The sequence below is a fragment of the Narcine bancroftii genome, chromosome 2, assembly GCF_036971445.1.
Source record: "Narcine bancroftii isolate sNarBan1 chromosome 2, sNarBan1.hap1, whole genome shotgun sequence".
NCBI classification, from domain to species: domain Eukaryota; kingdom Metazoa; phylum Chordata; class Chondrichthyes; order Torpediniformes; family Narcinidae; genus Narcine; species Narcine bancroftii.
In genome coordinates this window covers 21,599,400-21,623,921 of record NC_091470.1, presented here as the reverse complement: position 1 = coordinate 21,623,921, position 24,522 = coordinate 21,599,400, and the positions used below count along the sequence as shown (strand labels likewise).

General features: G+C 43.3%; 1 protein-coding gene across 6 annotated transcripts in view; it reads left to right on the top strand.

The window, feature by feature from the left end:
• The window catches only part of syndig1l (synapse differentiation inducing 1-like), a 159,748-nt gene that overhangs the window by 116,116 nt on the left and 19,110 nt on the right, over nt 1–24,522 (top strand). The window contains exon 4 of one of the 6 annotated variants that reach the window (XM_069916096.1): nt 716–1,061. The exons of the other annotated variants lie outside the window; for them this stretch is intronic. Coding sequence (XP_069772197.1) covers nt 716–718 — 3 coding nt within the window. The 3' untranslated portion in view covers nt 719–1,061. Of the gene's footprint in view, nt 1–715; nt 1,062–24,522 lie in introns of those variants that run through there. 6 annotated transcript variants of the gene reach the window in all.

The following is a 24,522-nucleotide window of genomic DNA, read 5'->3' as shown; positions in this document are numbered from 1 at the left end:
GGGAGGGAATTGGGCGATACCACCTTTATTAGGGATTCTGGAGGGGGAAGAGTTACCAGGGTGGGCCAACCTGTACAATGCCTGTAATACAGTGTTCCATCATGCCTTTCTTTCCCCTCCCCTTCCCTTTTCCTGCCTTTCCAGTTCTTTCACCCACACAGCCCAGCCAACCCCCCTCCCCCTCAATGCTGCTGTCTCCTCCCTCTTTTCTTCACTTATCATCTCCTGCCATTGCCAACCCCCTTCTCCCTTTCTACTCTTTCGTTCAGACGCCTGCTGGCATTTTCTCAAGCCTAAAACATCGGACATGTATCTTTGCCTTTGCGACATAAAGGACACAATTTGACCTGCTGAGTCACCCCAGCATGTTGTGTTTTTACTGATCTAAATGTTGGTCTTTTTTCCCGTATAATGGATAGACAATGTATGGTATCTTCAGAGAGGTAATGCAACAGTAGTACCACAAAAATACTGTTTTGTTTAACATCGTTTTGTTAAAATGTTGTAGAGGAAAAAAAATACAAAAAAATGTGGTATTTTACCACAATATAAAATTTCTTTCATTTAACGTCATTTCACTTAAAGTAGCCCTTTCCAAGAATGTTTAGTGAGGACCTGCTGTACAGTGATTATGTTACAGTACGGTATGGCACTGTAGCCTAGAAGCCCTCCACCACCTTGAATTAGCAGTGATCTGCTGGCATTATCGTTTCAGTGAGTAAATGCCTTCAGGAGAGCTGCTCGAGGTGGGAAGAAAAATACAGATGAAAGAGAGCTGCCGCCCAAGGGAGGTCTGGAGAACGGAATTCAAAAGCGGGGAAGTAATGAACTGCTTGTCAAAGGAGAACACAGAGAGCGATAGCTGACAGCGGAGAGAGAGCAGAAGGAGCAAGCCAGAAATTAGGAGAAGTAAATGTGTGGTAGGAAGACTAGGAAAGGGAAAAGGAGTGGGCCTATTTCCAACGTGTGAAGAAATACTGCAGGAAAATCTGCATCGTACAGTAAAACTCCTTTGATGCGCGATCAATTCCACAAAGACTGAAGGCTTTTTTTTGCAAGAGATGGACAGTCTCCCTGCGTTGATTGTTCACACTGACCCGGACTCGAACTGGGGGCCAGGCTTGTGGCATGACAGCCTTTATAGGGAAGAAAGGGGGTGGAGACACGAGCCGGACAGTGAGAGCAGGGTCGACCAGGAAAGGTCATGACATTTACATATGGCACGCAAATATATACAAGAGTGGTTTCTCCCCACCCCTGTTATCTGGAATTCAAGCTTCTGGCCAAAAAAAAGGTCACAGAAAATAAATAGGTAAAAAGTACGGGTTTAAAATTGTCGTTGGATCACCAAACATGCATCACAATCTCAAGCAACTGGAAAATTCACTTATCCAATCCCCGTAGGTGCCGGATACCAGGGATTTCCTAACCCCACCTACCCCCAGCACTGACCATTCAAGCCACTTCTTTCATTATCTCTCCAATTTCCTTGCGGAACCTGCTGAAATCCATGCTTTCACTTCTCATCACTCCTTTGCAAAGCAAAGCATTTTACTTCTGCTTCAAAGTCACTGTGGAGGCGCATGGAGTTAGGTGAGATACCATAGGCTTGGAAGGAGCTGTCCTTGAAGAGTGACCGGGTTACTCCCTCCTAATGGCTGAATCCCAAGCTCAGTGCTGCTGAATTGCAAGGCATTAGGGGAATGGGGAAACCACACTATCCTGGTCACAGCCTTTTGTCACCACTGCCCTCGGGCAGGTGGGGCAGAGGCCTGGGGGCCAGCACAGTTTCTTTCCAACAGCTGTCAGACATTGAACCTCCCCTTGTTACACTAATCAGGGTCTGCTCAGTCTGTCCTATTCAAGGCTCATATTTTTTGCACTTGCATTACCTTAAATATTTATTATCTAATGCATTTATTGTCTTTTTTTCATTGAATTAAGTATTTTTCTAACAAATACATGTTCGGCTGCAGCAAGTAAGATTTTCTATGCATATGCATATTGTTAAGTCAAGTTTATTGTCATCTGATTGCACGAGTACAACCCGATGAAACAGAATTCTCCGGTCCTCGGTGCAAACCACGCAGACATACAACCAGTCATAATACACATACATACAAGCAATACATATGCTGACCACCGCCAGTGGGCTGATATCGCCTCAAACCGTGCATCTTGGCGCCTCACAGTTTGGCGGGCAGCAACCTCCTTTGAAGAAGACCGCAGAGCCCACCTCACTGACAAAAGGCAAAGGAGGAAAAACCCAACACCCAACCCCAACCAACCAATTTTCCCCTGCAACCGTGTCTGCCTGTCCCACATCGGACTTGTCAGCCACAAACGAGCCTGCAGCTGACGTGGACTTTTACCCCCTCCATAAATCTTCGTCCGCGAAGCCAAGCCAAAGAAGATATGCAGGACAAGTATTCAATCCAAATAAATAATTATTTGTAAATAAGAGAGTTTCGGATGGTTAGTGTGAGCAGTTCCTTTGGTCGTTCTGCGTTCTCACTGCCCGTTGGAGGAAGCTGCTCCTCAGCCTGGTGGTGCCGGCTCTGATACTCCTGTGTCTCTCTCCCGATGGGAGCAGCTGGACGATGCTGTGTGTGGGGTGGAAGCAGTGCTGGATGTGCAAAAGTAGCATGCGCTGCAGGCCCCGAATTTTCAAGGACCCCACGCTAAATGCTTGCAATTCAAGTACGAGGACATGCTGTGCTTCGCCGGATCGCTGTGACTGAGGCCTGCCTCAACCTGGTGCGGGGCCAGGAGAAGCTGTGCAAGTTCTCTGAGTTCGTGCCCTACTGCAGGACGTGCCTCGGCGCCTGCTGCACCTGGCAACACCTACCTCAGCCTCAGCACCTTCCAGAAGGTGCTTGAGTGCCTCAAGAAGGCCAAATCCTTCTGCAGTCCCCAAAAACCACCCTCTTCCCTCTTGCTGGTTAAATCATTTATGATGATGTATAAGGATCAGGACCGGGGTTTGAATCTCAGGCTGACTGTCAGGAGTTTGAACGTTCTTCCTGTGTCTGTGTGGGTTTCCCCTTGGGCTGCGGTTTCCTCCCAAAATTCAAAACGTACAAGGGGTGTAGGTTAATAAGGTGGCATGGGCCCGTGGGGCTGAAATGGCCTGTTGCCATGCTGTATGTCTAAAAAAAATAATTATCTACCATTACACCATAGGAGCAACATTCTGCTTGTTGTGGTATCACCCCAATAACGATCATCTTTTTTTTCACACTGTGAACCAAATCAACCAAAATATATACAAACGTTTCTCATTAAATATACACAGTGGCATTTTCTCCCTTTTTTCCCCCCTACCCTCCCTCTCCCCTTCCCACCCCCCTCCAAATATTCAACATATACAATACAATAAAACCATTAAACAATGACTTCACACAATGAAAAATAAACAAGAAAAATGTGTCATCTACTTTTTCACACTGAATCAAGTCATTTTGTCTTCATATCATTTTAGGGGGTGAAGGTCCGAGGCAAGCCCTCTCTGTTATGTAGCATGTACGGTTCCCAAATTTGTTCAAATAATGTGACTTTATTTTTTAAATCATATGTTATTTTTTCCAACGGAATACTTTTATTCATTTCCATGTACCATTGCTGTACTCTCAGGCTCTCTTCCATTTTCCAAGTTGACATAATACATTTTTTTGCTACGGCTAAGGCTATCATAATAAATCTTTTTTGCGCTTTATCCAAATTGAGGCCTAATTCCTTACTTCTTATATTACTTAGAAGAAAGATCTCTGGACTTTTTGGTTTGTTATTTTTTGTGATTTTATTTAATACCTGTTTAGATCTTCCCAAAACTTTTCCACTTTCTCACATGCCCAAATTCCATGTTTTGTTGTTCCCGTTTCCTTCTTCCAGCGAAAACATCTGTCTGATACTGTTGGGTCCCATTTATTTAACTTTTGGGGCGTGGTATATAACCTGTGTAATCAATTATATTGTATCATGCGTAACCTCGTGTTTATTGTATTCTTCATAGTTCCAGAGCATAACTTTCCCTATGTTTCATTTTTTATCTTTATGTTTAAATCCTTTTCCCACTTTTGTTTAGGTTTATACTTATTTCATCATTTTCCTTCTCTTGCAGCTTAATGTACATGTTCATTAAAAATCTTTTAATTATCATTTTATCTGTAATCACATATTCAAAGCTGCTTCCTTCTGGTAATCTCAGTCTGCTTCCCAATTTGTCCTTTAAGTAGGTTTTCAGTTGATGATATGCAAACATTGTGCCATGAGTTATTCCATATTTTTACTTCAACTGTTTGAATGTTAATAAATTACTTCCCAAAAACCAATTTTCTATTCTTTTAATTCCTTTTCTCTCCCATTCTCTAAAGGGAAGGTTATCTATTGTAAAAGGGATTAGTGGGTTTTGTGTCAATAACAATTTTGGTATTTGATAATTCATTTTTTTTCCTTTCTAAGTGGATCTTCTTCCATATATTAAGTAAATGATGCAATACTGATGAACTTTTATATTACACCAGCTTTTCATCCCACTTATGAAATATATGTTCCGGTACCTTCTCCCCTATTTTATCTAGTTCTATCTTAGTCCAGTCTGGTTTTTCCCTTGTCTGGTAAAAATCTGATAAATACCTTAATTGTGCAACTCTATAATAATTTTTAAAGTTTGGTAACTGCAAACCACCTTGGTAAAACCTCTCTGTTAATTTATCTAACGCTACCCTCAGTTTCCCCCTTTTCCACAAGAATTTCCTTATTATTCTCTTTAGTTCATTAAAGAATTTCTCTGTTAAGGGAATTGGTAACGATTGAAATAAGTATTGTATCCTTGGAAAAACATTAATTTTAATGCAATTTACCCTCTCTATCAATGTTAGCAGTAATTCTTTCCAATGTTCTAAGTCTTCCTGCAATTTCTTTATTAGTGGCTGATAATTTAGTTTGTACAAGTGGCTTAAGTTATTATCTAACCTGATACCTAGGTATCGGATTGCTTGTGTTTGCCATTTAAATGGTGATTCTTTTTAAAATTCTGTATAATCTGCATTACTCATTGGCATCGCTTCACTTTTATTTGCGTTGATTTTGTATCCCGATATTTCTCCATATTCCTTCAAGTTCTTTTATTGATATTTCTGGTTCTGTTAAGTATACTATGATGTCATCTGCAAATAAATTGGTTTTATACTCCTTCTCCTTTATTTTTATCCCTTTTATTTTATTTTGTGTTCTTATCAGTTCTGCCAATGGTTCTATTGCTAAAGCGAACAGTGAGGGAGATAGTGGACATCCCTGCCTAGTTGACCTGCTTAACTTAAATTGGTTCGATATATATCCATTTACTGTCACCTTCACCAACGGTCCATTATACAATGCTTTAATCCAATTAATATATTTTTCTGGTAGATTGAACCTCTGTAATACTTTATATAAATAGTTCCACTCTACTCTGTCAAAGGCTTTTTCTGCGTCTAAAGCAACAGCCACTGTTGGCTTCTTATTTCTTTGAACTGCATGAATTAGACTAATAAGTTCGCAGACATTATCCGCTGTTCGTCTTTTCTTAATGAATCCACTTTGATCTTGTTTTACTATTTTTGGTACACAGTCGGCCAATCTGTTTGCTAATAATTTCACTATTATCTTATAATCTGAGTTAAGTAGAGATATTGGTCTATATGATGCTGATGTTAATGGATCCTTCCCCGTCTTTGGTATTACTGTAAATTATTGGTGTCTTACATGAATCTGGCAAGTTTTGTGTTTCTTCTATCTGGTTCATTACTTCCAGGAGAGGAGGAATTAATAAATCTTTAAATGTTTTATAGAATTCTATTGGAAATCCATCCTCTCCTGCGTTTTATTGTTCGGCAGCTTCTTTAATATATCCTGTACTTCGTCTATTTCAAATGGTTTTATCAGTTTGTTTTGTTCCTCTTCTTGCAATGCCAGAAGTTCAATTTTAGCTAAAAATTCTTCTATTTTATCATCTTTCCCCTCGTTCTCAGTTTGGTAAAATTGTTCATAAAATTCCTTAAAATTCTCATTAATCTCTATTGGATTATATGTAATTTGTTTGTCCTTTTTCCTTGATGCCAATAGAATTATTTCAGCTTGTTCTGTTTTAAGTTGCCTGGCTAATATTTTGTGTGTTTTTTCTCCCAGTTCATAATACTTTTGCTTTATTTTCATTATGTTCTTCTCCACCTTATACATTTGTAATGTTTCGTATTTTATTTTTTTGTCCACCAATTCTCTTCTTTTTGTTATATCTTCCCTTTTTGCTAGTTCCTTTTCCGATTGTAGTCCTTTTTCATCTTAGTTACATAACTTATTATCTGCCCTCTAATGAAGGCTTTCATTGCATCCCATAATATATGTTTGTCTTTCATGGATTCCTTATTTCAAAATAAATCTTAATTTGGTGTTCAATAAATTCTCTAAATTCCTGTCTTTTAAGTAGCATGGAGTTTAAACTCCATCTATATGTTCTTGGTGGGATGTCCTCCAGTTCTATTGCTAATAACAGGGGTGAATGATCTGATAGTAATCTAGCTTTATATTCAGTTTTCCTAATTCTCCCTTGAATATGGGCCGACAAAAAAAACATATCAATCCTTGAGTATGTTTTATGCCTACTTGAAAAATATGAATATTCCTTCTCCCTTGGGTGCTGCCTCCTCCATATATCCATAAGTTTCATTTCCTGTATTGATTTAACCATAAATTTGGCTACTTTATTCTTTTTTCTTGTTTTTTGTCCAGTTTTATCCAACATTGGATCCAAATTAAGGTTAAAATCTCCTCCTATCAATATATTCCCCTGTGTATCTACAATCTTCAAAAAAATATCCTGCATAAACTTTTGATCCTCTTCATTAGGTGCATATATATTGAGCAAATTCCAAAATTCTGAGTATATCTGACACTTTATCATTACATACCTCCCTGCTGGATCTATTATTTCCTCCTCTATTTTGATTGGTACATTTTTATTATTTAATATGGCTACACCTCTAGCTTTTGAATTATATGATGCAGCCACTATGTGTCCTACCCAGTCTCTCTTTAATTTGTTATGTTCCACTTCAGTTAGGTGCGTTTCCTGCACAAATTCTATATCTATTTTATTTTCAGTAAATTTAATAGCCTCTTCCTTTTAATTTGGTTATATATTCCATTAATGTTTATAGTCATATAGTTCAACATGGCCATCTCATATCCTGTTTACACCTCATTTCTGTTTCCTCACCACCTCCATCCCCCTTTTCCCCATTTTCATCTCTGTTTTCCCTTTTTAAACTCAATGTATGACAACACATTGAAAACATAAAATACTCCAACAATTCCCACACCCAATATTACCTTAACTCCAAATGTCCCATCCCCCCTCTGAATTGCCCCTTATCCCTTGCCAGGCAAGCACAACTCCCCTTTCCATTTGGATTGCGATCTTGTTCGCAAGCGTCAACTGATTTTGAAGTGACGGTTATTCTCTGACCCCCCAACCCCCAGAAAACACTTTTTTTTACACATATAACAAAGCTCTCCCTTTTTTCCCCTTACTTCCTTCCTTCCCTTCTCTTTTCCCTCTTTAGTTCTTTACATCTTTATATATACTTTATCACTGTTCTTCATTCTTATTGCATCTCTTCATCTCTCCTTCTGTCCTGCAAATGCTCTGCGAATCCTTGTGCTTCCTCCAGATCCGAGCACAGTCTGTTTTGCTCCCCAGTTATAAATATTTTAAGCACAGATGGATATCTTAACATGAATTTATAACCTTTTTTTCCATAGGATCGATTTTGCTGTATTAAACTCCTTCCTCTTCTTTAAGAGTTCAAAACCTATGTCTGGGTAAAAAAATATTTTTTGACCCTTGTATTCCAATGGTTTATTATCTTCTCTCATTTTATTCCTTGCCCTCTCCAGTATATTTTCTCTTGTATATCTCAAAAATCTTACTAAGATGGATCTTGGTTTTTGATGTATCTGTGGTTTCAGAGCTAATGGACTGTGAGCCCTTTCTCTTTTCATTTCTTCCTGCATTTCTGTCGTTCCCAGGACCTTCGGGATCCATCCTTTTATAAATTCCTTCAAATCTATGCCTTCTTCATCTTCCTTTAGGCCCACTATTTTTATGTTGTTTCGCCTGGTATAATTTTCCAACATATCAATTTTCTGAGCTAACATCTCTTGTGTCTCTTTCATTTTTTTGTAACTTTCTTCCAATTTTCCTCTTAAGTTGTTTACTTCTATTTCTACAGCTGTTTCTCGTTCTTCCACATTTTCTACTCTTTTCCCTATTTCTGTCATGACCAGTTCTAATCTTTGCATTTTATCTTCTGTTCTTTGCATTTTCCTTTTAATTGCACTAAATTCTAATGACAACCATTCCTTTAATGCTCTCATTTGTTCTTCAAAAAAGCTTTTTCTATATTCTCTCCATCTGTTTTACCTACTTCTTCCTCTTCTGTACCTGTGTTTGTGTCTACTTCTTCTTCTCTTCTTTGTATCTGTATCTCTTCTGATTTTCCTGATGAGTTGCTTGTATCACTTTGTCGGGTCTTTTCTTGCTGGGCCTCTTGCTGTTGGTCCTCCCCTTCAGGGCTGCTCATCTGTCGTGCCTCCTGCTGCTGCTCCTCTTGTCGTTCACCCTGTCGACTTTCTTTCTCGCCTGGTACCTCACTCACTCTCCTGCCGCCTTCCTCATCTTCCAGCTGAGAGCCCTGGTGTCGGGCATCCCTCAGCTGGTCACGAAGTGGTTGCCCGCTTCTCAGCTGATCCCCCCTCCCGTCGGTGTTTTCTTTTACCTTTGATTGCATACTGCTCATGCACGACTCTTCACGCATGTGCAGTTGCGCACTTTTGTTTGGCTCAGAGAGCCATTTTTGCAGTCCACCGGTCAGGGGGTCACGACTCTGCAGGGCCAGCACCAACCTCGGAGAATGAACATTCTTCACCACCACAGCTCCCTGTTCCTTCGTGCAGGTAAGGCCTTCTTCTTTCTTTTCCAGTGACTTTTATTCTTTTTTTCCCGTTGTTTTTACTTTTTCCTTCTTGGGTGCCATCTTCTTTCTCTTCTCTGTAACTTTATCCTCTATTTCTTATATTTTATATTTGTTGAACTTTGTCTTTTCTTGACTTTTTTCTGGAGAGGGCTGGTTTTACCCTACCGGCCACTACTCCATCACGTGATTCCTCCCCAGTAAAAATCTTCCTAAGGAATTCTTCCATCATTCCTGCTTTTCCTCCATTTATAAGTCATTTACAGCACAGAAACAGGCCCTTTAGTCCCACTTGTCCATGCCATCCAAGTAGCCTGTCTAACAAGCACCATTACAATGGATGTGTGATTAAGTCAACAACCCTAACAAGGCTGGAAAAATTTCACTGCACCCATGGCCAGCTCCATCAGTCCATTAAAGTATGACAATTCATTTCTTGTTCTCGCTAGTCGACTGCACCACCTCGCACATTGTTGCAGTGCACTCGAGATGCCATGTGTCAGAACAAATCACCAGTCTGTCTGCATTCCCCTGAAGTCTGGTTACCCTCCTTCTCACTGCACTTTAATGCAGGGTGGAAGTGTGGAAATGGCAGAAAAATAGCAACATGCAAGTCTTGCGATTATTTACATGAGGACACAGCCGCTAGCTGGGTACAAAAAGAGATGGAGAATGACAGTAGTTTTTAATCTTAAGACCATTGGGGTATTTGCTTGGAATAAATATTAAATATTCATTAACTAAGGTAATTGTGAAATACATTATTAAATGCTTGCTTGCACAGATTTCTGTTCTATATGACCAAAAGTCTGAATTGTCAAAGCACTACTTTAATTTGATTTCATTTCCGCCAATTTGTTAAATGAAATTAATAAATTCTTATTGCAATGTACAAGTTAATGTCTATTTAATGTTGTAATTGAAATCAATTTTCTTACCGAAAAAAAAATAAATGAAATGAATGTCTGAGTAGTTTTTGCAATTGAAAGTTTGTGTCTGAGCTACTTTATGAACTGAAGAAGAAATGCAAGGACAATAAATGTCCTTTTCTATTTAGGCTGTGGACATTACTGGCAGGGCCAGTGTTCATTGCCCATCTCTAACTACCCATGAGAAGGTAAAGGTGAGACACTTTTTCAACTGCTTCACTCCTTCACCGCTAGAGATCTCCTCAGCCTGATCTTCTGCTCTTTTGTTTGGGTGATTCAATAAGCCCGTACCAACCTCAATGTACAAGGAACACCATGAGAGAACAGCAGGACAGCATGAGGGCATAAGAAATAAGAGCGGGAGTCGGCCATCCGGGCACATTGAGCCTGCTCCACCATTCACCATGATCCTGGCTGATCTGGTGATCAGCTCATCTCCACCCACCTTTTACCCATAGCCCTTAATTCCCCAGCCATGTAGAAATCTATTCAATCTTCTCTTAAATCTATTTCCCGAGGTCGCCTCCCCTCTTCAGTGGGCAGTGAATTCCTCAGATTCACCAGCCTCTGGGAAAAGCAGTTCCTCCTCATCTCCCTCCTAAATTTACTGTGCTGCATCTTGAGGCTAGTTCTGGTCTCCCCTAACAATGAAAACAACTTATCTATCTATGCCTTTCATGTTTGCATATGTTTCTGTAAGATCCCCTCTCACTTTTCTAAATCAAGCACAGTTCCGGACGATTCAATCTCTCCTCATAGGCCAACCCCTTGAATCGTCTCCCCAAGTTAATGCAATGTCTTTCATATCATCTGATCTCACTTTAGTTGCCACCGGTTTAACTTTATTATTTTCTATGCCCATCCTTAACTGCCCCTGAGAGGGGGATGGATGGTGAGCTGCCTTCTTGAACCATGGCAGTTGTGAGAAGAACCCTTCCACAGGGCCACTAGGAAGCGAGTCCCAGGATTCAGATCCTGACCAAATGAAGGACCACACTATCTTGCCAAGGGCAGCACGAGAATTGGAGGGGTGTGGGTGGTGGTGATCCTAACCGTAAGCCCTCCTGGTCTATCGAGGTAGTAGAGGCCGCGGGCTTTGGTGGGAGATGGAGGGACCACTGGGGCAGGTGCAACATTCCAACCACAAAAGACCAACTGCCAGGAGGAGGAGCAGAACTTTGGGAACTGCACAGACGTCGGCAGTCAGAGAATCAAAATGATCACAGGGTAAAATGTTGTGCCAGTCAGAAACCACAGGCTGGTTAGAGAGCTTCCAGTTCCTGTTGTTAATCAATGTAGGTGCTTGATATCTGCAAGCAGTTTACTTAGTGACCAACGAGGGCCGGTCTTGCTGGATCATCTCCAAGCATTGTTTTCTGTCTCAAAGCATTGAAAAGGCTAAAGGAAGCCCTTCACAGAGACACTTCTGTCAATGTGAAGACAACCACCCTCAGCTTCAAGAATAGTTTCTTTCCAACAGCTATCAGGCTCTTGAATCTTCCCACATCACTACTGCAAGACCATCGAAGGTCTATCAGTACAGAACACATTTTTCCACCAGCTAACCAAATATAAATATTTCATATTTATAAGTTTAGTTTAATTGTCGCAAAATATCTAGTGGCATGAGAAGGGTTCGTTTGTGAACAGACTAGCAGGTTTTCTCCAGCATTCGTTCAGCTGGGAAAAGAGCGTAATCTACAGAGTTTAGGATTTCAATGAAAATGGATGTCAGCTTTTATCAAGCAGGGGCTTTCATGAGACCCCTGTTATGGAGTTCATTCAGGAGCCTGATAGTTACAGGGAGGAAACTGTCTTCGTTTGGTTCATCCTTTCGTACTCTTAAGCCTTCTCCCTGGTGAGAGGAGGGAGAAGAGAGCATGCCCAGGGTGTGAGGGGTCCTTCATTATCTTCCCAAGGGAGTCAGATGGAGTCCGTGGAGGGGAGGCAAATTTTCAGAACATTCCGAGGCAAATTCACTCTCTTCTGCAGTTTTTTCTGAGCTTGAGCAGAGCAGCTCCCACACCGCACCCATGAGCGTGCTTTCAATGCGGCACCTGTCAAAGCTGTTGAAGGTCAAGGAGACCAAGCCAAAAGTCCTTAGTCCTCTAAGAAGGTAGAAGCTTAAGAGCACTCTCTTCACCATCCTGTCAAGGTGCTTGTCTCATGTCAGGTCATTAAGGATGTTGATTCTTGAGAACTTGAAGCCACCTACTCTTTGAACTCCAGTTGCTATTAATGTGGACGAGAGTGTGGACTCTGCCTCCTCTCCCAAAGTCAATGATCATTGCCTTCATCTTATTGATGTTGAGAGAGATGCTGTTGTCTTGGCAGCATGCCACTAGACCTTCAACCTCTTGCCTATATTATTTGATGCCTGACCCACAACTGTGGTGCCATTGACATAACTGAAGATGGAATAGGAATAGGTGTAGGGGGTGTGGGGAGGCGGGGGGGGGGGGGACTGAGTTCTCATTCTTGGGGTGAGTGGTGGTGGAAGAGATGTTGCTACTCACCTTCACTGATTGCATTTTGTTAGACTGGAAGTCAAGGATCCAGTTGTAGAGGAAGGCCCTGAGGCTTGATCCTGAAGCTGGGCATGAGTTTGCTGAGGACTAGGGATTTATCTGTAGGGACCTTGGTGTTTTTGGCCCTTGGCATCCTGGTGATCCAGGAAATTAAAGGATTAATGCCTGAGGAGTGTGTGAAGGCTCTGGGCTTGCCTGGAGTTGAAAAGGATGTCCTCATTGAAACCAATTGAATATTGAAAGAGCTGAATGGAGTGACCGTGGAGAAGATTTCTAAGTAGTGGGAGAGTCTCAGGGCCAGAGGGCACAACTTCAGAATGAAAGCGTGTCTCTTTAGATTGCAGTATCTTAAATACGGAGAAAGATTGAGTAGACTAGGTCTTTATTCATTGGAGCATAGAAGGTTGAGAGGGGATTTTGGAAGGTCAAAACCAGAATACTGAATACCAGAGCTAATGGTCAGATATTCAACTGTATGGAGGAACAGGGGGACCTTGAAGTCCAAATCCATACATCTCTCAAGGTTACCACACAGGTTGAGAGGATAGTTAAGAAGGCCTATGGGATGTTGGGCTTCATTAATAGGGGGATTGAGTTCAAGAGTCGAGAGGTCACGTTGCAACTCTACAAATCTCTGGTGAGTATTGTGTTCAGTCTGGTCACCTCGCTATAGGAGAGGTTGCAGAGGAAATTTACCAGGATGCTGCCAAGGTTAGCAGAGTTGGGAGTTTTCTCTTTGGAGTGAAGAAGGTTGCGAGGTAACACAATCACGAGAGGCATAGATAAGGCGCCAGCACCTTTCTCCCTGTGCGGGAGAAGCAAACGCTAGAGGACATCTGTACAAAGTGAAGGGAGGAAAATTTATGGGAGACATCAAGGGGTACATTTTTTTACACAGAGAGTTGTGGGGGCCTGGAATGCCTTGCCAGAAATGATGGGGGAGGCTGAAACATTAGGAGCATTGAAGAGACTCATAGGGACATGGATGAAGTAAAAATAGAGGGTTACAAGGCAGGAAGAGATTGGTCCTTTTTTTTAGGTAGGAGTATCTAGGTCGGCACCACACCGAGGGCTGAAGGGCCTGTACCGTGTTCCAGAAACCCATGTGCCCTGAGGTTTTCTATGGAGAGGAGAAGGAGAAAAGTCTTTGGCCAGGAGCAGATGGAGGCAAAGAACACACTATTTTTAAAATAAAGCTGTGCTTGAACCAAGAGCTCAGCTGATTAAGGAAGCAGCATCTGCTAACAGAAGGTACAGAAAATGTCAGTTTATTCAGGCAGAATTCAAAGGGTCACACAAAAGTCGTCTCTGCGTAGTGAATGTGCCGTGGATCTATAACATTCAACGTCTGTGATGAATAAACCAAAAAAGCCCTTTTACATAATATCTGTTCTGGTCTCAATCTAATCATCTCTACTGAGACACAATGGGAAGATGCAAGGCAGCAAGTAATGATTGACGTGCGCAAGACTCAATATATTCTGCAAGCTGACAGCCCAAGGAGGCTCTGAAACTGGGATAATTGGGGGAATGTTACGCCTGCCTCATGAATACATCTTCTCCTGGCAATCGCGCTGCTCTGTGGAGAAACACCAGTTGAGGAACAAATGAGGTTTCCTTGGGGAACAGCCAGTTAAAGCAGTGACATTCATTTCCCTGTGGCTGTAAACAATGTGAGAGGAATCTCTCTCTCTCTCTGGCTAGCTCTAATCTGTTTATCTGTTTCCAAGTCAACTTCACTCTGGAAAATGCAAATGAGAGGCCTGGCTAGGAGTTTGTGGAGCAGGGTCTTGGGGTCTCACCCAACCCGCCCTGTCATGAAAGGGTGGAAGGGTGGTGAAGAAGGTCTGCTGGCCTTTATAAATTATAGCATAGAATATAGGAGCTGGGAGGTGATGTTGAGACTGTTCAAGGCATTGGTGAGGCCTTGGAGTATTTGGAGTATTGTCTCCAAATTATAGGAAGGATATCAATAAGGCAGAGAGGGTGCGGAGAAGATCTACTAGAATGTTGTCTGGATTGCAGAGAAAGACTGAGTTGACTGGGTCTTTGTTCGTTGGAGCGTAGAAGGTTGAGGGGGGATTTGATAGAGGTATATAAAATTATGAGGGGATAGATAGAGTAGACGTGAATGGCATCTTCCCCTTGAGGGTAGGTGAGATTGGAACGAGGGACTATAAGTTAAAGGTTAGGGGGAAAAACTTTAGAAGTAACTTAAGAGGAAGCTTCTTCACTCAGAGAGTGGTGGCTGAGTGGAATGACCTTCCAGAAGAGGTGGTGGCAGCAGGGTCGATTTTGTCATTTAAGAGGAGGTTGGATGAGTGCATGGATGTGAGGGGGTTGGAGGGTTGTGGGCAGGGAGCAGGTAGGTGGGACTAGTGGAGTTCACTTAAATCGGTGTAGACTAGAGGGGCTGAGATGACCTGTTTCCGTACTGTGATTGTTATCTGGTTATATGGTTATACAAGGACACCCAGGAGACTGCAGAAGCTGGAATCTGGAGCAAGAAAAAAAAATCGGCTGGAGGAACCCAAGGGTCGAGCAACATCAATGGGAGAAAAGGAATTGTCAATGTACCTTTATGGAGGGTTCCAGCCTGAATTATTGGCCATTCTTTTCCTGCCACAGATGTCGTTCAACACACTGAGTTGCTCCAGCAGACTGGTTTTTTGCTAACCCCAATTATAGGTAATAGGACAATCCAGCTGTCGCTGAGCACTTGAAGTATCCTGTCTCCTCTCCACCAAGCGCAAATTTAAAGTATTAGCCTGCTAAATAAACATTCAAAATACTTTGCATTCAATACCAAGTAGCAACGGCCATACCACTCCACGTTTCAGAATAAGTTTCCCATGTATTAATTGGGTGAAAATGCTGTTCAAATTTATTTCTCCTCTCCTCTCGCCATACAAAACCTCCATACTGCAGGTGCTGTGATGTGTTTTCTGCCAATTAAAATGGTGTGCTTCATCAGTTTGCAAGAGTCCAGGGGGCGGGGGGGTGGGGGGCGGTGGTGGTGGTGGGCAGGAGTTGCGTGACAAGTCAAGGAACTGGTCTGGAGACTTTCCTTCAGTTGTTCATGGGTCTCCATCCTTATGCAAGAAGAGACGTTCCAGCACCAGTGAAATATCGCTCAGTTCGAAGGGCATCTCTTGTCACATATTCTCCCCTGGACAGGGAAGGATTTTAAGTAAAGAGTAGAAAAAAATCAGAGCAGTAAAGACAATCGGCTCTAAATAGGTCTGAAAAGTTTGATGATTTTTAAAAATTTAGGCATACAACAGGCCCTACTGGTCACACAAGCCCATGTTGCTGCAATTCACCCAATTAACCTGCAAACTCCATGCGTTATCTCCCACTGATCCCAGTGAGTCCAAAGCCGAATATCTGCAGGCCCTGCGAGCTCTTGGCAAGATCTGTGAATGTAAGGCCGTGTCTGCTGCAGAGTACACAGAGGTCCTGATCTGAGACACCTACATCATGGGGATCAGGTCAAACTATATCCGACAGAGACTCTTGGGGCAAGGGGAGCTCAGTCTGCGGAGAGTCTGGAGGTGACTCTCCAGAACATGGAGGTCTACCCGACTGACAACGCATCTGCCACGTGGTTACCCCAGGCGCCGCCATCTTGGCATATGCCACCACCTCCTCACTCTGCTAACAACTCGACCGCAGCAGCAGTGCTCCGTGACCACCTCCCACCTCCCACCCGACCACAGCTGCAGGCCTAAGGAAGCACCCAAAGTGTTACTTCTGTGGCATCAGAGGAAACGCTGCCCAGTGAAGGATTCGACTTGCTCCAGCTGCAGGAAGAAGGGCCACTAGCCAAAGTGTGTAAGTCGAAACCCCTTCCTAGCAGATCGTGAGAGCCGCCATCCGAGACACCGTCATCACCTGGATCCGTGGGGGCCACCATCTTCGGGATCATCTTCAGGACCCAGCCACGCTGCATGTGGGCCATGGAGACTGCATCTTGGGTGCCATCTTTGGGACCCCGCAGCGCTGCGTGTGGGCCCTGGAAGCTGCCATTTTAGACACTGCCGCCGCCCACAAGACCAACGTGCAACGACTCAACACTGGCCTCCATCATGCTCGACTAGGACAGCCCACATCAACTCGCCAGGTCAATGATGGATATCCAGGTAAATGGCCACGTGATGAGTTGCTTATTCAATAGTGGAAGCATGGAGAGCGTCATCCACCTGGACACAGTGCAGCGTTTTTCTCTCACAGTACTGCCGCGGAACCAGAAGGTCTCCAAGGCATCCAGGTCGCACACAGTGGATGTCTGGAGCTTTGGTGTAGCGACTCTAACGGTGCGGGGTACCTAATATAAGGTCTTTAGACTAATGGTAATTCCACAGCTCTGCGTTGCTGAACTGTCACCTTAAAAGTGTGATGATCGAGTTAAATAGGCCCCAACCACCCCCTCACTGTATGTAACTGACGGTTTACAAACCTGCAACCCCACCACTCACCATACACAATCTGCGGGCTCTCCACACTCAAGATTCACCCCCACCCATCACTAATCACCAATCTCACTCCCGACTGTAAACCTGTTGCCACTAAAATTAGATGGTACAGTGCCAGGGACAGGGCCTTCATCCGGGCAGCGGTTCAGCACTTACTCAAGGAAGGGGGTCATTGAAGCCAGCACCAGTCCCTGGAGAGCGCAGGGAGTGTTTGTACGGAACGGGGAAAAGAACAGGATGGTTATCGACTATATTCAGACCATCAGCAGATACATGCAAATGGATGCACACCCCCTCCCACACATCACCAACATGGTGAACCAAATAGCCTGGTATTATGTGGACTCACTGCTTGCCTTCGACCAGACATCCAGTCTCCTCTCGTTTACCAAATCCTTGGCAGGATTTCCACCAATGGGTTTAAAAAAAAGTCAATGATTACTGAATTTCGTGACTTGTTCCTGACAATAAATTCTGATCCTGTTTGTCTTTATCAGGAAAATAGCAGGGTATTAACAGCAAAATGTATTGGAGAGAGATGAATGATGTGAAAGGATTTTCGGATTAGATGTGTTAGCTGTTCATTCCTCACCTTTTCTCTTCGCATCAGAACTTGCTCCAATATTGGCTCTTTTTTCTTCTCCGTCTGTGATTCCTGGCCTGCTGGGCATTTGCCTCTCCGTCTGTGATTCCTGGCCTGCTGGGCATTTGCCTCTCCGTCTGTGATTCCTGGCCTGCTGGACATTTTCCTCTCTGTCTGTTATTGGGCTGCATCGTATTTCCTCCCACCCCAACCAACCCCAGCCTCACCTCGTACAGTTCTGGTTGCCCAGCGATAAGAAGAATGCCATTAAACTAGAAAGGGTGAAGAAAAGATATTAAAAGATCTTACCTGCCCTAAAGGAATTGAGTTACAAGGAGAGCTAGATTTTATAGGGCATTTTTCCCCCCGGAGAATAGAAGGCTGAGGGGTGGGGGCTGCATAGAGCAGTGGTTCTCAACCTTTTTTGGTCTAAAGCCCACCTGTCCTAGCATGCCATGACCACTAGTGGCACTGACTGAGCAATACTTTCAAGTCAAAGGTGGCTCTGCAAGAAACACATCTTCATCTAACAAAGTATTTTATTTAACATTTTTAAAGACCCACATGGAAACACATTGTGCCCATGTTGAGAACCACTGGTATAGAGGTTTATAAAGTTGTGAAGGGCATAGACAAGGAGAGAGCTCACAGTCCTTTTCTCCCAGGGTTTGGTAGTCTAAAACCAAAGGGCATAGATTAAAGTGAGAGGGCAAATTTTAAAAGGGACCTGAGGGGAAGCGTTTTCACACAGATGGTAACGGGTGTACAGAACAGGCTGCAACGACAAAATTTAAAAGGCATTTCAATGGGTACAGGGGTGGGAAAGGATTAGAGGGATGCTGGCCCACTGCAGCCAAATGGGACTAGCTCAGGTGGACAACTTGGTCGTCATATATAACCATATAACAATTACAGTTCGGTAAAAGGCCATATCAGCCCGCACCAATTTAAGTGAACTCCACTAGTTACACCTACATGCTCCTTGCCCATAACCCTCCAACCCGTCACATCCATGCACTCATTCAACCTCCTCTTAAATGACAGAATTGGCCCTGCTGCAACTATCTCTTCCGGAAGGTCATTCCACTCAACCACTACTCTCTGAGTGAAGAAGCTTCCTTTTAAATTGCTTCTAAAGTTTTGCCCCCTTAACTTATAACCCCTTGTTCTAATCTCCCCTACCCTCAAGGGGAAGAGCCTATTCACATCTACTCTATCTATCCCCTTCATAATTTTATATACATCTATCAAATCCCCCCTCAACCTTCTACGCTCCAATGAATAAAGACTCAGTCTACTCAATCTTTCATGGACAAGGTGGGCTGAAGGGCTGGTTTCTGTGATTCTATGACACTTAGAAACAAATCTGATGTTTTTCTACCCTCAACAGCAATCACTGGTTCAGCCCAGAGGGAGCCTGTATTAATCGAACAAATACCCTTATCGATGCAGTTCACAACAGCAGCGAGCATGCAAATCGTACAAAACTAAGCATCTGTCCGCACACCCACTAGGGTTTCTCTGACTTTCCCCAACACAATTAAAGAATAGAAAAGGCAATACCCAGGAAAAGAAGTCTTCGCCAGTCTGATTCCGCCTGCAACAAACCTTTGATTTTAGATTCGCTCAGAGGACATGTTTGGGTCTTTCGAAGACTTGACAAGTTCATCAATAACAAAGACATTAAATAGAGTACTGGCATTCATTTTAGCAGAGGGACCTCATTGCAAAGCTGAGCGAATGTTCACAGCAAGATCTAAAAATGCATTTAAAAGTTCAGATTTAGAAAAGACAGTGCAAATCCTTTGGAATCTCGCCATTGTACTTGCATTTCCTCTTTTAACTGAAGACAGGTAGGTTTCCTGGGTTGCGTTCAAACATTCTTCTACCCTATGCTCTAGGGTCTGAAGCTTTCTTCACCAAACCTACTTCCAAAGTTCCAGCTGCCGATTTCTATTTTAGCTCAAAGCAAAATACAATGATCAAAATGTATTTTGGCAGCTTCAACATTTTGTCCAGTTCAGCTTTAATAAACCTTGGTGCAAATTGGTGCTTGGAAAGGTGGCCGGCGGATACACTTCAAGCCTGTCGGAAAGAAAAGGCTTGGAGCTGTAAGGATTGGAATAATGACGAAACCAGAGAGAGGAAAGGTTTGTTTCCCAGGTGGATGCATCGGGAAGGGGAGGGGAGGGGGGTGGTAGTTATGAGCTGTGCCAAATTGCTGAGGGGAACTGTGCGATGCACAAATATGCTGGAGAAAAGCAACAGGTCACGCGCATGCATAGGATCATCAGTATTTTCAGGCATGGGCTCTTCGTCATGTTTAAGCAAAAACAGGCAGGCACCTGAATAAAAAGGCAGGGGTGGAGGGGGAGGAGGGAGGAAGGGGCGGGGCTGGGGGAGGGCACAGGTTAATAGAAAAGGGCGTAGGTGAATAGAGGTGGGAAGGTAGAAGAGAAAATTACTGAGAAGCGGGAGAGGGTAGCTCTCTGATAGGAGTGGGAAGGGAAGGGGGTGGGGATATAAAACACCAGCTAGGCCACCATTGGAATATTGCGTGCTTCAGAGACTTGGACAATTCATAGCAGGCATGTCAAAGCACTGGGGCAAAGGTGTCTTCATGAAGCCTTCCGCATCCATCAGACAGATAAGCAACCCTTGATTAGCATCCTCTCCCAGGCTAAAATCCTCTGCCTCATGATATTAATTACGTTTAGCCGGCACCAAATGGGATTTGAATACCTGGCAACAGATTGCCAAATTAAACACGACTCTGAACTCCATTGAGGCAAATGATTGCAAGCTGGACCACGAAAAGGATTCTGGGCTGCTCTCAAAGCTTTATTGAGAAAGTGGAGCACCCCCCACTAACACCTGGGAATCCCCCGACCCTTGTATCAATATGAGGAGAGAGGTTTAGGTAGACTGCAAAATTACCCATTCCATCTGCCTTCACTTTTTGCTAACAATTCTTGAATGATTTTTATACATTTTCCCCTTCCATTGTCACCCAATTGCCCCTGATTTGAGAACATCTATCAGAAACGCTGTATTCGTAAAGCAGGGTATTCCTGTACCCCAATTAACCTATGGCCCTACAACCTTTTGAAGAGAGGAAGGAAACCAGGATCCCCTCCCCCCCCCCGGAGGAAACCCATGCGGACATGGGGAGAACAACAGTCAGCATGGGATTCAAGCCCGGGTCGCTGGAGCAGTAGTGGCGTGGCGCTAACCATGCCAGCTAGGGAATTCCATGTGTTCTATGGAAATATATTTTCCTTGAGTCGCAGAATGCAAAGACCACTAGAAAAATTATGACTTCAATTGGTCCACTGGGCAATCTTAGGTCCAATTGGTTTAGTTTCCCCTAAGTTCTTGATAATGAAGTTATTTCTTAATTCTTAAATTCTCCATAAATTTGCCCTTCCATTACAAAGCTTCAGAGAGCTGAACTGGTGCCGTATCAACCTCGATCTCACAGCAGACCCTAATGTGCTCCTCTTCATTAACCTGTACTAGCAAATGGGACCCAACAGTATCTGATAGATGTTTTCGATGTAAAAAAGAAATGGGAACAACAATTCATGCAATCTGGACATGTGAGAAAGTAAAAAAATTTTGGGAAGATCTAAATCAGATATTAAATAAAATAACAGAAAACAATATACCAAAGAATCCAGAGATCTTCCTCCTAAGTAACATAAAAAACAAAGAATTTGGAATTGATTTGGAGGATGCACAAAAAAGATTTGTTAAGATAGCTCTAGCCGTAGCAAAAAAATGTATTATGTCAACCTGGAAATTGGAAGATAATTTGAAAATACAACAATGGTATATAGAAATGAATAAATGCATTCGATTAGAAAATATAACATATAGTTTAAGAAATAATATTGAAATATTCGAACAAATATGGGAGCCTTACATTAAATACAATAGCGAAAACCTACCGGGAACAATCATTACCTAAGTTAACGGAAGGAAAAGGAAATGAAAAGAATGGACTCAGTAGAATTTCTGGTGTATTTTTATTGAATGACAACATTGTCTGACTGGTTTAATGTATCCTAGATTGTATACCTTAAATGGACGGGAGGGGGGAGATAGGGAGGGTGGGATGGGAGGAGGGAGGGGGGGGAGAAAATGGCACTGTATATGTGTGAAAAGGAAAAAGTGTGTACCATGGTTAATGTGATTTATGGTGTGAAAAATAAAAAATTTAAAAAATAAAAAAAACCTGTACTAGCACTGAAGCTGTACAAACCTCCTCCAGTCCCGTGGTTCTGGAGACCCTGCCGGCATTACCCTGGCGTTCCACAAAGAATGAGCAGATAGAAGGAATGGTCCTGCTGGTGGAGCGCCGGTTTCCTTCTGAGGCCTTGTGCCTTTTCCACTCTTCCCAAAGAGAATCAATTGATTTGAAATATGCCAATATTGCCTAATGATTTAAATATACAAAGAAATTATAAAAGCAAAACCTTTAACTGAGGGTCAGCATTCCCTCAAAAGAGAGTGTCTGTGATGGTCGAGGAACAACTGAGGGGCCAGGTAAGAAGTGCATCCAGCCCCTCAGCCCAGCAACTCACGAATGTACCTGGGCACCAGGGACAGAGCGAGAAATCAGATGGGGGGGGCATGACTTCTGAGCCATAGCGGACAGCGGCTGACCGTTCTCAGTCTCCTCGACCCATCACCAGTTGGCTGGCATCAGGGTGCTGCAGCTCACTGTGAGTGGAGACATAACGATAACGGATGTCATTTGCCTCCTTGTCCTGACTCTCTCACCCTTGGGGAAAGATACTGTGCCATTATCCATTACCATCAGCAATCACATGATCACATAGAACAAGAAGTCAATTTGACACACACTGATATTAGAGCCCATCTAGACTGCCCACAAACCCTGAGGGAACAGATTATAATCTAATCTATAGACATTTCATTTACACACACACTTCCAAGCCAGCTCTAGGCACAGAGACAATTAATGTTGCTGTGCCTGTCCTGTGAAGATGTTCTTTATCCTCCAATGAAGTGTTTAAAGTGTTAAAGGATGAGAAGTGCAAAGCTATTTATTCAAAGGGACGTCAGGGGATAGGTCAAGGTAATGAGTAGTGTTGGTCGGACATTAAAGCTGATTGTACTGATCAGACCAGTGAGAGGTCTTTAATGTGCATGTTGGTCAGGTTCCCGGTTCACTATTCAGATTCCTGTTATCAGAGAAATGTCAGGGAAATGTCAGAGAAAATCATTGAGGAGGTCATCTATCCAGATTTCATCCAAGTGCAATTCTCAGCATCATCCACTATTACCACCAGGTGGATTGGATACACACGTTGCTGTTTGGTTGCTGCCCACCATCAATACACTGATACAACACGTCATATTCCATCTTGGCACTCTCCACAACCAGACGGCATTAACATCGGCCTCTCCAGTCGCTGTTAAACCCATCCCCCGAGGATTCCAAAAATACTCTGACAGATTCCTTCATCTGCCAACCACACGACATATTTTTATTTATCCACCTTCTGAGAATGCGCCTTCCTGGCAAGGCCAGCATTTATGATCACTCATCCCCGAGTGGCCCTGAGAGAGTGGCGATGAACCGATTCCTTGAAATACTCCAATCGGGGCGCTCCCACAATGCTGGTGGGGAACCATCTGCAGGATTTAGGATGAAGGCCAGGATATATGTTGAATTCTAGAATACAAAGTAAGATTGAGTAGACTGGGTCTTTATTCATTGGAGCGCAGAAGGTTGAGGGGGGGATTTGATAGACGTATTTAAAATTATGAAGGGGATAGATAGAGTAGATGTGAATAGGTTCTTCCCCTTGAGGGTAGGGGAGATTGGAACGAGGGATCATAAGGTAAGGGTTGGGGGCAAAAGTTTAGAAGTAACACGAGAGGAAGCTTCGTCACTCAGAGAGTAGTGTCTGAGTGGAATGACCTGCCGGAAGAGGTGGTTCCGGCAGGGTCAGTTTTTGTCATTTAAGAGAAGGTTGCATGAGTGCATGGATGTGAGGGGATTGGAGGGTTATGGACAGAGAGTAGGTAGGTGGATCTAGTGGAGTTCACTTAAATCGGTGGGGACAAGAGGGGCCGAGATGTCCTGTTTCTGTACTATAATTGTTATATAGTTATATATATGTGTGTGTGGCTCGGAGATGATGTTGCCGATGGTGGTCTTGTCATCCACCTGCTCCCCTTGTCCTCATTGGTGGGAGTCGTATGTGCTGCTGGATTAGCATGTCGATGGCACACAATGCAGCCCCAGTTGGGTTCTTCAAGGATTTTATGATACTTTTCAAGCAAGTATAAATTACTGGCTGAAGCAGGAGACACTCAAAGCTTGGCCTGAAGACTCCTTGACGTGGTCAGGGAGGAAACCCTGCATTTGTCATCATTATAAACAGTCATGCTCTGCGAGTTAATTTCAGAGAGTCAAACTATTCATCCCAGAAAGTTCCGCTCTTCCATCTGCTGTCAGGAAACGTTTCTCTCACAGGTTTGTTGACATGGTTACTTAACTTTTTGAAGCCGCTATTGTCCTTCAATAATTGTTTAGCTCTGAATCTTGTTCTTAGACCACGATAAAGTAAAAGGTTTTGTTAGCTGCACTGGAACGGCCTGCCCGTATGTGCAGCGAGTCCTGGAGCTCGCCTATAGGGTGTTACAGATGGTGCAACATTATTACAGCGCCAGCGATGCGGGTTCAAATTTGACATTGCCTGTAAGGAGTGAATACATTCACCCTGTGCCAGAGTGGGTGTCCTCCCATGTTCCAGAAGTTTAATTTGGGCGGCGTGACCTTGTGGGCCAGAAGGGCCTTCTATTAAAATATATTATTGCCCGAATGTTGTCAAGGTTCATCACCTATTGTATTTAACTGCATCTTGCTGTCATGTGGAGTGACATGAATTGGCATCTAACATGCTGGGGACCACTGGAGGAGAATGAGATGGATCGTCTACTCGGCCCTTCCGACTGAAG